At 46.7% G+C, this 13,544-nt stretch overlaps 1 protein-coding gene across 1 annotated transcript in view; it reads left to right on the top strand.

Moving 5' to 3' along the window:
- The first annotated feature begins 12,087 nt into the window (after nucleotides 1–12,087).
- Nucleotides 12,088–13,544, top strand: part of LOC135921538 (two pore potassium channel protein sup-9-like) — a 76,232-nt gene continuing 74,775 nt past the window's right edge. The window contains exon 1 of the mRNA XM_065455851.1: nucleotides 12,088–12,528. Coding sequence (XP_065311923.1) covers nucleotides 12,246–12,528 — 283 coding nt within the window. The 5' untranslated portion in view covers nucleotides 12,088–12,245. The remainder of the gene's footprint in view (nucleotides 12,529–13,544) is intronic.

Below are 13,544 nucleotides of genomic sequence, written 5' to 3'. Positions count from 1 at the left end.
TCGAGTAGGATTAAGTAAGTTGTTTCAAATTAGCTTCTCGGGGTGGGCCAGATATACCATAAGAAGAGAGTTTGTCCAAAACAATAGAATGATTAGTCAAGTCAAAAGCCTTACTGATGTCAATGAAGACTGACTCATCGAATTTGCCGTCGTCAATTGTGTTTCTGGTGTTTTCAGTAATTGCAGCCAACGCGAGATTAGTGGAAAGCTCCTGACGAAATCCAAACTGATGTGGCGATAGTAGCTTAAATTTGTTAAACTAATTTGCCAGACGTGGGAAACATAACCTTTCAGCAACCTTACTAAAAAAGGAATAATAGCGATGAGCATATAATTATTGATGCCTGATCTATCGCATTTCTTATAAATAGCTATTATCTTGCTTTTTCTTTAGTTCAGAAGGAAAGATAGAGTACTTAAAGATTAAATTGACAATGTGAGCAAAGATAGGAGCGATGACATCAACAATGACCTTTATTTGCCTAGCGGGTATGTTGCCGAGTCCAGCGCCAGTTGTATCAAGATTCAAGATCGTATTACGAATCTCAGTGGGAGTGGTTGGGAAAATATAAAAAGATTGCAAAGAACGACGACTGTCACTAGAGTAAGAGTGCCCGGATTGTGTTGTGAGACTAGAGAAGTATTGGCTGAAAATGGTATCAGAAGTGCGAAAGGTATTTCCACCGTGACAGATTCCAGTAAAACCAGTTACAGAGCCAGTTTTATTTAAAAATGAATTAGCTATACCACACTGCTTTCTTGTATTCTTACCCGCTTGAATTATTACTTGTTCATAGTAATCCCGTTTCGCTTTTCTTGATAGTAGGGTTAACGTATTGCTATATTTTTGGCACCGCTCTTTTGAAGACAGCTTAAAAGGTTTTCCTTCGATTTTCTGTATAGGTTGTCTTTCTTTCGTAAACAAGTAAGGAGACCTGGAGTTAGCCATGGGTTTAAAGGAGATGAATGATTTCTTCGGCACAAAACATTAGAGGTTGAATAAGTTAGAGCATCATATATGAGCGAAGAAAAATTCGCTCTCGGCAGCCTCAGAGTCTGTGCAGACAATGACATGAGATCAGTTATTGTACCTATTGAATCGGTGAACTTTTCTTTTAAAGACCGATTCGGAAAAACAAGTATACGAAGGAATGGCTACGCGTCGGAAACGAAGCGCTACGGGGAAGTGGTCAGCTATATTGGCACGGATTATAAAAACCTCGGGAATACTTTATAAATTCGATAAATTTGTTAAAGCATTTTCCATTGAAGTACCAGAAATGTTGCCAATATGCATCGAGTTGGATCGTTCTAGAACGAATCAAGACCATATCCAAGAAAATTACTTTTATAAAGATTGGAACCCGAGCATAAATCATCCAATGAGCTGATAATGATGTCACCCATGATAACTAAGTTCTTATCTATTTGCTAACGCAAGTAGATATGTTGTCGGTATAGGTATGTGCGAAGCAAGGCATCAAGTCAGGCACAAAAGTTGGTCACAGAAGAGCTAGGTGAACAATGTATACAGCCGAGCACAGTTTCACGTGCGTTACAATTGAAGTCAGAACTTTCAATTTCAATCGAAACTGCCTCGCAATCGGGCGCATCAAAAACCAGGCCAGTCCTACGTTTTAGGTTGCACTGTTCGATGTAAATATCGCTGCACCACCGTAACATAAGGACACACGGTGGTGATATTCTGCATTGTAACTTGGAAAGCAAAACAAGTTTTTTTTTATCAGAATCGGTAAGCCATGTTTCAGACACACAGATTATGGTAAAGGGGAAGCGAAGGGAGCAAAAAGAGGGCCAGAAAGTTATTTATTTATTTATTTATTTATTTATTTATTTATTTATTTATTTATTTATTTATTTATTTATTTATTTCGGATACTTTCCTGGCCCGAAGGCATTACAGAAAGGAGTGGTAAGTGAACAAAAAAGTACATAATTATACAATAATAGGTATTACAAAACGGCAGAAAATACAGCAGTTTTGAAGTTGCCAACGTCAGAAATGGCAGCGATGGATGGAGGAAGGTCGTTCTAGTCGGCGCTGGTTTTAGGAATAAAAGAACCATGACACATCTTTGTTCTAAAATATGGAACACCAACTTTAAACATGTGATCGAAACGGGATGAAATGTATGAAGGGTGAGTAATAAGATGATCCTTTAATAGTGGATTGTGGTGATACAGCCTGTGGAAAAGACACACTCTAAAACATTTACGGCGCAATGAAAGCTCCGGTAATGTAAGCGTGTTTTTCATGGAAGTAATGCTGGCGTAACGGGAATAGTTAGATCAGATGAAACGTGCTGCGCGATTCTGGATGGATTCTAGAGTGTTTATTAGTGTGAGTTGATGGGGATCCCATACGGTGGATGAATATTCTAGCTTTGGTCGCACTAATGTTTTGTAGAGGGTAAGCTTTATCGGCATAGGCGCAGCAGAGAAATTTCGACGCAAGTATCCAAGAACCCGGTTAGCATTATTAGTGACGTGTTTGATGTGCGTATGCCATGATAAGTTACGTGAAATATGGACACCTAGGTATTTGTACGAGTTGACGGATTCAAGAGAAGTATCGTGAAGTAAGTAAACACGCGTATTGTCAGTGTTAGTGCGGCTTGATACATGCATTGTTTTACATTTATTAACGTTTAGTCGCATGAGCCATTTATCGCACCAGTTGGATATGCTTCTAAGATCGTCTTGAAGCTTATCAGTATCAGTGTGATTAGTTATTTTGCGATAAATGACGCAGTCATCTGCGAAAAGCCTGATATATGAATGGGAAATGCATTTCGGAAGGTCGTTTATGTAAATGAGGAAAAGGAGGGGTCCCAGTACCGATCCCTGGGGTACACCCGATGTTACGGAAGTGCGAGAGGATGAACATTCATTAGCTGAAACGTACCGAGTTCGATTAGACAAAGCCTTTAATCCAGTTTAGTACATCAGGGTCAATGTTAAGCATGCTAAGTTTAAGAATGAGAAGATCATGTGAAACAGTGTCGAAAGCTTTTGCATAGTCCAAAAACACGCAGTCTACATCGAAGCCCATATCAGTATGGGTAAATAGGTCATTAGTAAAACATATGAGTTGTGTTTCACATGAAAATGTTTTCCTGAAACCGTGTTGTTCAGTCGAAAAGAAGGAATTAGACTCAAGGAAATCAATCAGATGAGAATGTATAATATGCTCCAATATTTTGCATGGTATACTTGTCAGTGATATAGGACGATAGTTATCGGGGGAATGAGTGTTACCTGGTTTAGGGACCGAAACAACCTTGCCAACCCTCCAATCGCTTGGAAGAAGTGAGGAACCTAGAGACTGGGAAAAGAGCATAGAAAGCATAATGGAAGAATATGGTTCAGTAATTTTAAGCATTTTACAGTTAATTGAGTCTTCACCTGATGAAGAAGATATTTTCAGGTTTTCAATCAACTTTTGTATGCCGACCCAATATATGTAAATGGAGTTCATTGGTAAATAGGAGGATTTAGTTACCGACGGTAGAGTGGCAGGAGCACATTTGTGAAAGACAGAAGCAAATACATCATTCAAAACGGAACAGCACTGGTTCGGAGGGATCGCGACATTGTCAGAACGGGCTCGTTGGATTGTTTTGCTTTCTTTGCCACCAACAATATTCCAGAATTTACGTGGATTAGACTGCAAAAGTGATGGGAGGGTGTTATCGAAAAAAATCTTTTTGCATTGGTAATAGCGATAGTATATTCTGCGTGAATGCAATGATATGCTGCCCAGCGTTCGGGAAGATTAGTTGCTTTGGCGCGACGAAAAATACGTTTCGTTTTGTTGCGCAGACGGCGCAGAATTCCAGTAAACCATGGCGAGGAAGGACTCGAAACAATCTTTCTTTTAGGTACATAGCGATCCATTAGTGTTAGCAGTTTGTTCTTGTACAATGACCAGTTCTCTTCAACGGTACGTTCAAAAAAGTTGACTGTGTAGTCAGTAATGAAGGATTCTAGCTCATTTAAAATGGATGTGGTATCGGCGGCATAGTAATCACATATAGTTTTAACTGTTTTCTTCGAGCGAACTTTCTTCTTAAGTGTTAGGTGGAGAAGCGAGTGGTCACTTATTCCTGTAAGGTATTTTGGAGGAGAAACCAAATCTGGAGCTGTTGTAAAAAAGAGGTCTAAAGTATTAGACGAAGTGCTGGTAGTGCGTGTGGGTTCATGAATCAGCTGGGTTAGATTAAAATCAGCGCAAATGTCCAAAAAATGGGTGCACTCGGAAGATGACTGCTTAAGGGAGGGAACACCATTTTGCCACACTATGTTTGGAAAATTGAAATCACCTAGTAAGAACAAATGTGATTTTGGGTATCGAACAACTAATTTGTTAAGGACGTCATGAAGGTCAGTGCAGAAATTGGTAGTGGAGGATGGGGACCTATAACACGCGCAAAAGATGAGGTCGCCAATGGGAAAACCAACACGAGTGCAAACTATTTCTAATGGTGAGTCAGTGGGGATAGTGAAGGAAGGGATAGCAGAGCTCACGGCAATCAGTACACCTCCGCCCGTACGGAAATCGCGATCGTACCTGTAGAAGTTATATGTTTTTTGACAGTCTAGTATTTCACTATCTTTAATTTTTGCTGAAAGCCATGTTTCGGTGAGCACAACTATATCAGCTGAGCATGCGTCGATATGTGATGACAGTGATGTGCGTTTGTTGGCGATACTTCGGACATTTGTAAAAAGAAGTGATAAGGAGTTTGCTTGCTTTGGAACACGAGATACCTATGCTGCACCCAAATGTGAAGATTGTGGACCTGATGGTTTGTTGTTTGTTGGGGTAATCGCGCTCCTAGCTGGTCCGATCTCGCATACTTCATCTGTAGCTGCGCAATAAACGTAACATTTTTTACCTATGATTAGTTTGTTATGTCACAAAGAAAAAGACTGGCCGCTGGCCTTGCCAAAGTCATTTAGTGCTTTCCGTGATTGACGAGTGGCTTTGCAAATGTCTTCGCCGACTGAAATACCATCGGCTTTAAACTGGTCTCTCATTTGGAAAATGAAATGGTCTCTCATTTTGGAAGACACAAACTTAGCTATAACAGGCCGGGTCTTGCCGACAACGTATGTGCCTAGCCTATGAGCCCTATGGATAGCGACTTCCGAGGGAGTCATGTTGAGACAGTTTCTAAGAAAGTTGTGGATCTGGGCTTCTGATTGAGCCCACGTTTCTGATACGTTGTCTGAGATACCATAGAAGATCAAGTTGTCGCGTCTTGAATGGTCCTCCAGAACGTCTAGTCTTGACGCGAGCGAAGCGCTTTCATTTGAAACTGCCTCATGGACTGCGGTAGTAATATCACTTCCTGAAGGCATATTTTCAAAAGACCCAACCGCAGCTTCCACAGCAGTCACTCTATTGGAAAGGTCTGAAACAGTCTCAGTAAGGTTTTCTTGGTTAGCCTTTAGTTCAGCTATGGCATTCATCATCTCGGCATGTCGCGTGTCAAATTTTAACGACAAAGCAGCTATGGCCGCCATAACTTCATTGTGCTTATGTTGAGCTTCAGTATGGGGACCAGGGTTTAATTCTACATCCCCGGAAAGTAAGAGCAACATAGTAACAGAGACACAATCACTCAGAGTGGCAGCCAGCACTTGTGGGCAAGGGAAGAGCAGCAAACCAACATTGTTTGTACGTTTACAAAAAAGCGATTCGGACTGACTAACCTGCACAAGAAAGCAGAAAGGAGAGCTTAGCAGCGACCGCATGGTAGCTGCTCTCCCGTGCCCACTGGAAGCGCCTTGCTGATGCCAGTTGCTTAAATCTGAGCGCTGCAGTGCTGCCGCTGGCGGCAGTGTCCGTGTCCCGCTTGATACCGGCGTGAAGATGATGACGTCTTCGATGCTCAGATAACCAAGGCTGTTGTCAGCTGCTTGTGGCGGTGGATCCAGCAGGAAATTCGATTGAGATGTAGACGTAGCACACGTGCTAGACGGTGAGAACGATGAGCCGAAAACAGCAATCTGCACAAGAAAGCAGAAAGGAGAGCTTAGCAACGACCGCATGGTAGCTGCTCTCCCGTGCCCACTCAGTTATCAAAATGCTTACGGAGACTACGCGCGTTGAAGGAGATGACAGAGTTATAGGTCTGAGATGATGATCCATGACAATCAGTTAAGGTTATTGTATTATCTTCGGAAGCATTAATAATGCGTCAAAACCTTTTCGGCTCATTTGTAAGTATTGTAGGCACAGTATGTTCTTGAAATCGACTTTTATCGAGTTTTTTAGCTGATATATAAGCGTTGTTCGCGTTCTGGTAAGTATCCCACTTATAAATACCAACGTACTTGTTTTTGCGAATTGGTACAGGCGCTTTTGTCAATTGCGAAAAAAATTTCAAAATCGCACAATTTTAAGTAACTCAAGTATCAAGCCTACAAGTCTATAACATAGCAATATATAAAGCCGGCAGATCCCACGCACTGTGACAATCGATGTTATGCGAAGCAGTGTGTAGGGAGCCTACCAAGTCAACGAAACTACCATGACAGCACCAAGACGCGGGCAGCTGTTTCATGCCCTACATGACACTCATGTCATGACATTCACGTCATGACATATCATTTATGTTCGTCATACACTATTGTCATACTACGTCAATTTTGGTACATGCCAGGTTAACGAAACGATCCATGTGAGAAGCAAGAGGTAGGCGGTTGTTTCATGACCTACATGACACGCATTTCATGACATTCGTGTCAAGACCTATCATTTACATTCGTCGTATACTCTAATCCTACTATAACAATTTGGGTACATACCAAGGCGTTGGCGGCTGTTTCATAACCTATATGATAAGCAACGTTGAGGAACACAGATTAATAAAACAACGATACGTATTAAGGGTGAACCTGTGTCCACAACTCCAAGTCCCTACTGTCGTGAAAACACTCGTCGGTCGCATTCCAAGCTGGCCTCGAACTGCATTCTGCTTTCTCCTCGCGTGGTCCTTCGCGCGTGTGGCGCATGCGAGCCGGGCCCAGCCGGCTACTCGTGCCACGATGATCCCTGCCTGTTGTCACTGAACTACACCACCGTACGATGCGCGCAGTATCCAACACGAAGGGCGACGAGCGCGCTACTTGAATGTGGCCAAGTTGTGCCGGCGGTATCCCCAACGCTCCTTAACGCTCCATGCCTGAGCACGATATTGGTGACAAAGAATTTTGCAACTTCGACAGCCGTTGCACTGCACAGGGAATCAGTTTTTGCGCAGCGGACCACATATTCTGTGGCTACAACTATCCCCTTTTTGGCTAAAGATAATGTTGGGAAGGGTCCAAGGATGTCCATACCGACTTGTTAGAATGGGGCTTCTGGTGGATCTATTAGCCGGAGGAGGCCTGCCGGTTTTATACATGGAGTCTTGCGCTTTTGACATTCACGACAAGCTTTTACATAGTGCCGCACTGATGTTAATAACTTCGGTCAGTAGTGTTGTAGACGAATCCTGGCGAATGTACGGCTCACGCCCATGTGTCCGGATGTCGGTTCGTCGTGACATATGCATCCAAAATATCTTCTCGCACAGCTCTGGGTACTACAAGTAAAAACTTTTCCTCGCTGTGTTCGAAGTTTTTCTTGTAGAGCACACTTCTTCGCAAGCAGAACGAGGCTGCAGCCCTATAGAGGAAATACGCGGGAGTTGAATGTCGAGTCCCTCCAGTCACTGTCTACGTGGCAGCAATTCCGGGTCATCTCGTTGTTGTTGAGCGATTTGTGACGCGCCGTCGATGCCAAGGAACAGGAACTTTTCTTCTTCTGACGCAGCTGTCTCGACTGGGACTCGTTACAAGCAGTCGACATCGGTGTGTTTCCTCCCAGATCTGTATACGACAGTAATATCATACTCTTGCAGCCTAAGGCTCCATCTTGCTAGTCATCTTGATGGGTCCTTGAGATTCACTAGCCAGCCCAGCGAATGGTGATCACTGACTGGTCTGAATGGCCTACCATAGGGGTAGGGTTCAAATATGCATATTGCCCAAATGACTGCAAGACACTCTTTCTCAGTTGCCGAGTAGTTTGCCTCTGCTTTCGAGAGCTTACGGCAGACATAAGCGGTGACTTTCTCCTGGCCGTTTTTCCACAGACTAGTATGGCTCCGACGCCAACGTTGCTCGCATCGGAATGCCCTTCAGTGTCGGCTGTCTCATCAAAATGGGCAAGGATTGGAGAAGTTTGCAGACGTTTCCTTGATTCGTCAAAGGCGTCTTGTTGTTCACTTTTCCACATGAAAGGTACGTCTTGTCCTGTTAGTTTTGTTGGAGGCTCAGCAATCTTTAAAATGTTGTCCACAAATATTCTGTAGTATGTGCATAAATCGAAAGAAAAAAAAAACGTCGCACTGACTTTTTGTTTCTGGGTGTCGCGAACCTCGCAGCAGCGGCTGTCTTTTAGGAATCTGGCCGAACGCCTTCAGCACTGGTGACATGTCCGAGCAACCGAAGTTCATCGAAGCCGAGACAGCGCGATGGCGCGAACGATACCGTGACAGCGATACCGTGAGAGGGCAATGGCACAAACAACACCGTGACAGCGTGAAGGCGCAAACGTGCCTCGAGCATCCGCGTAGTTTCGTCAAAGTGTTATCGCCAAGCATCGAGCATGGTTGGCCATCGCTGCAGCATTACTGCAGAGGTCGTGGTCACGACTGCAGGTATCGCATAAACAAGCCCCCTTCCTTGTTTTTTCTCGTTTTAAAAGCCAAGCTTTTCTTCCCAAAACTCGCTGGGTTTCGTGACCATGGGTTCTGTGGTTTGGCTGTTCTCTTGCCCAATGGGCCACCCATTCACAGCGGAGTACGCGCGCGCCCTGCGAGCGCCGCTGGGTTCCCTGCACCACCACCAGATGGCGCTCGTCTCCGCGCATGACAGGACATAAATATCTAGATATATGGATAAACGAAGGCATGACATGAGTATGTAGAAACACAGGAAAAACAATAGCAACAAAGGGGCATAGAAATGGCCATGATGAAGCAGAGCGTTATGGGGATCCAGTAGGTACGAGGTGCTCCGGGGTACGTGGAAAGGTGTAATGGTTCCAGGGCATACATTTGGACATGCGGTTGTTTGCCTAATATCAGGGGTACAATTAGGACTCGATGGCTACCAAAGGTCAGTGGGACGCCTTGCATTGGGCGCTCACGGGAAGGCTACAAATGAAGCTGAGCAGGGTGATATGGGCTGGACAAATTTTGAAGTGAATGGCTGGACAAGTTTTGAAGTGAATGGAAGCTCAGAGTAAGATTGATTATGAAGAACGAATGAGGAATACGGAGGAAAGTAAATGGGCTGGGACGTTGTTCAGGGAAAACATGGATTCACAGTGGAGCAAAAGAACTAGGAAGCTTACCAGCAAGTATACGAGCGGTATGGTGAGCAACTTGGCAACAAAGAATGTCAAGCGGAAAGTCAGAGAGACTGAGATAACCATATGGGTGGCGGCGATGAAAACTAAACCTGCCATGAGTAACTATATACTTAAGAGGAAAAAAATGAAATCAGGAAAGAAACAACTTATGCTAACTCAAAAGGAGGCTCATTACTTTTCGAAGCGAGATCATGATACCATAGAACACGCACATATGATATGAGATACAACAAGGAAGAAGAAGCATGCGGTTGCTGCGGTAAAGCTAGGGAAACGACGGAGCATGTTTTTTTTTTTTGTAATGTGAAAACATCTGCCCAGTGGTCGATTTAGGCACCACTGGCCTTCTTGAAGCCCTTGGCTTCAGCTGGAGCAGCGGGAAAGCAAACACGCCCACAATAGAGATTAGTAAGGGGCGATTCGAAGATTCCTGGAAGAAAAGTAGGCGAACGACAAACAGTGGAGGCGCAGAAAAACAATGTTCTCAATATGGCTTCAGAAAGTTTGGTACAAGAGCTTGATGGCGCAGCCCACAGCCCTATTCCAAAGGGGACGCTCACAGCGCCCATCCATCCATCCGCTCCAGCGGCGGCGCCGGCCGAGCGGGGTAAGAGATAAAAAGGAACCAGAAAGCTGGCCTTCGCACAACCGCGCGTGAACGGTAACGAGGAAGTAAATGCTTCTTGCGAATAGAATGGGTTCGAATTGCGCTGTGAAAGTATGCGCACGCTGCCACTGAAACCGCGATGCACTCAAGGCGTCCATCCTACTCGCTTGTGGTGAGCAACTCCGCTGAGCAAACAACTCGGTGCAATTTGTGTGTGCCCGTGCTTGTGTGTGCATGTTTGTGTGTGCATGTTTGTGTGCGTGCGTGTACTCGTGTTTCGACTTCTTATGCACACACACACACACACACACACACACACAGCTTCGCTGTATCTAGATTCCAGCTCGTTGGATCTGCTGGATTTTTAAAATAATGAATGCATTAGAATATAAAGTTTAAGCAGGCGACGAAGTATGCTGAAACAAGTTACAACGTAGCTGTTTAAATCAATATTGAGTCAAAGGTATCAAATTCAGGTGGAGTCAATATGGAGTTAAGAAAGATATCAAAGAAAGATTCGACATGGCGGGATCAAATTGCGGGCGCGCGACAGCCGCTTTACGGTGAGGTCGAAAAGCAAGAACGCCCGTATACCGTGTATTGGGTTCAGGCCAGATAACCTCATCTGCTCAAAATTAATGCGGAGCTAGTCCACCCAGTCTACGGCGTGCCTCATAATCTGATCGTGGTTTTGGCACGTAAAACCCAAGAATTCAATTTATTGTTTAGGTCGCGCTTACTGCTTCGTTGCGTTATTCCTTAGAGAACAGAGCCGTTGACCAGCTCATCTGCATGGGTAGTATTGCTAGTATAGATATAATGCTATAGTTACACATGTGAGGCGTTCGTCGTATTTCTGCTGCTTCCAGCAGGGCGAGCGCCACTGGAAACTATGTGTGCGCACACTGAAGCGCCATATCTGTGGCCGGTATATCGTGGAGAGAGAGTTCTGAAGGCAGCTCTGGCGCAAGAAGTACACATCTGCAAGACGTGCATATCTGTGCAGTGCACGTTCCCCCGACCTGCAGTTAGGGAAAATTCGGGAAACGGGTTACCTGACTTGTTTAGGTTTAGCTTAAACCAATGGTGCAATTGTAAACTTTCCCTGGCACTTTCTTTCTTTGTGCGTTTCCTTCTTTCTTGCTTCGCACTGTCATTCGACCATGTCACTTTTTCCTCCTATGTGATCCATTCTTCACAAGGCAAATCAAACATTTTACGGGCTGCTTAACTAACTCTGTTGTACGTTATCATAATAAACGGAATTGCGCACGCAAGGCTGCCGGCAAAACTTTTTTTCCCGGTGCCCCGCGCCGAGTTGTTCGAGTGAGAACGTTTGATGAGAAAAGCGGGGCCGGCATTCGCGGAAGCCCTACACATTCCAGAGCAGCAAACTCCCGGGAATTCGCAGACGACGCCACCGCGCTCACAAACAAGGGCCGGGTCGCTGCCTGTTTAGACGCCTTCCCGTATAGGGTCAACCGGGTTTTTTCGTCACCCCTGCACAAAAAAAAGCGAAACTCGAAAGGATCGGCGCAAAGGAAGAACCTTGGACCGGGAAACGCGCGCCCGAAGAGTCGACAGGATGAGGAGAGCAGAGTGCTCGCAGCGTTGTTCCCCACTGCGACGTCATCGGGACACGTGGCGTGGGGATTTCGGATCGATCGATCGCGCGGAGGAATGGAGTCAGTGACTGAGCGGCACAGCATACGAGGAGGTTGCAGGTGGCATTCCGGACCCACGGCCGGGTTGCTTGTGCGCCGTTTCGATTCGCATTGAAATTGCTTAGATGTTATCAGCGGTCGCACCTGCTAAAGGTTGCTTCGAGGGGTGTCAACTTTCGCCGGTGTCAAAAGTAATCGGCCCGCAAACGAACCCTCTTGCGGAGGGAGAGAGCAAACAGACTCGCAGGGCACCAGACCCGTGCGCGCGGGTTAGCGCCCGCAGCGCGCGCCGCGGCCGGCGACGGTGGCGGCGCCCAGCGGGTGAGGGAAAGGGAGGGAAAGCAGGAAACAGACGGCGCGCGTTTTTTCCCCGCCGGTTTCGGAGTCCGGTGGGGGGGTTTCGGTTAGGCCTAGGCGGCCGCGCGTCATGCCCGACGTCGGCGGCGAGGCACCACCATGCGCCGGGCCGTCGTCGCGCCGCTAGCGCTGACGCCGAGCGCCGCGCGGGCGCCGCGCTGCCTCCATGAAGCGGCAAAACGTGCGCACGCTCTCGCTGATCGTGTGCACCTTCACGTACCTGCTCGTCGGCGCGGCCATCTTCGACGCGCTCGAGTCGGACCACGAGGGCCGGCAGCACGGGGCGCTGATGTACATCGAGGACATGCTGGTGCGCAAGTACAACATGAGTGCCGACGACCGCAAGATCTGGCAGACGGTGGTCATCAAGATGGTGCCCCACCGCGCCGGCACGCAGTGGAAGTTCACCGGCGCCTTCTACTTCGCCACCACGGTGCTCACGACCATCGGTGAGTCGGCCCCCCACCCGTGTGCGCCGCGCGTGGGGGCAGCGGGGCTCGTTCGCGTGGGCGCCTCGCCGGTGCGCGGTCGGCGTCGTCGGACGAGAGCGCTCCGTAAGATGTCCGGGCCGATGTTTGCAGATGTGCGTGCCCTTTGCGTGTGGCAGTATGGCTTTTGCGTGCGCAGAGACGCGGGTCGCGTTGGCGCGGCTCTTGTTTCGGCGGAGCTGATCGGCAGGTAGGTTGTGTATGCCGTGCTCTTGGTTTGCGCAATGAACGGTGGGGGGTGAAACGTGGCAGCCCTCGCTGGCGCCGACAGCGCTGTGCAGACGCAGTGCCCGCACCCACGCGGCGAAGTGTGTTCGCCCGAATCGGATGCACCGAACGCTGCGGATTGTATATGATTGCGTAATTTGCATAATTTGCATAATCGCGTGTGGTCCCATTCTGAGCTTCGGCGGTCTCTCAGTGCGCTGCTTGTGAAGGCTAGTGCAAGGGCGGATACATACTGATAAAGTTCGGATTGCCGATTAACTCTTCCTGCTCATTCTTTCCATGCACCGTTCGCACAAGTCATCGAAAAAACGCAGGTGAAGAATTATGCTGACTGCGCTACTCGTTCCATCGTTTTCATTCAACAAGTAGTTTGGAGCACAGTGGTGTGAACCGTCGTGACATACGGTCACACGAGTTGACAGTTAATTGTCAGTACATTATCACGCACGTTTCATTTGTGTGGAACTGTGGTCTGATTCAGAAAGCTTTTTGTTCGAGGACGTTCTTCATCATGGGCCCGCAACCTTCGTGCATAACACGTCCAGTATCACGATTGGCTGGAATTTGTTCCTGCGAAATGTTCTATCGTTAAGAGCCTGCTTTTTGTTTGTCTGTGTGAATGCTCGCGTCGCCGATTCATTTGCATTTCCCGAAATCTGAGCACCATTTAGACGGAACATATAAACCCGTACTTACCGCAGATTTGCCGTAACACGAATGCAAACTGTGATTTCGGCGAAGCTGCAACT

This window comes from Dermacentor albipictus, chromosome 7 (genome assembly GCF_038994185.2).
Source record: "Dermacentor albipictus isolate Rhodes 1998 colony chromosome 7, USDA_Dalb.pri_finalv2, whole genome shotgun sequence".
NCBI lineage: Eukaryota > Metazoa > Arthropoda > Arachnida > Ixodida > Ixodidae > Dermacentor > Dermacentor albipictus.
This window is presented reverse-complemented; position numbering and strand designations above follow the sequence as displayed.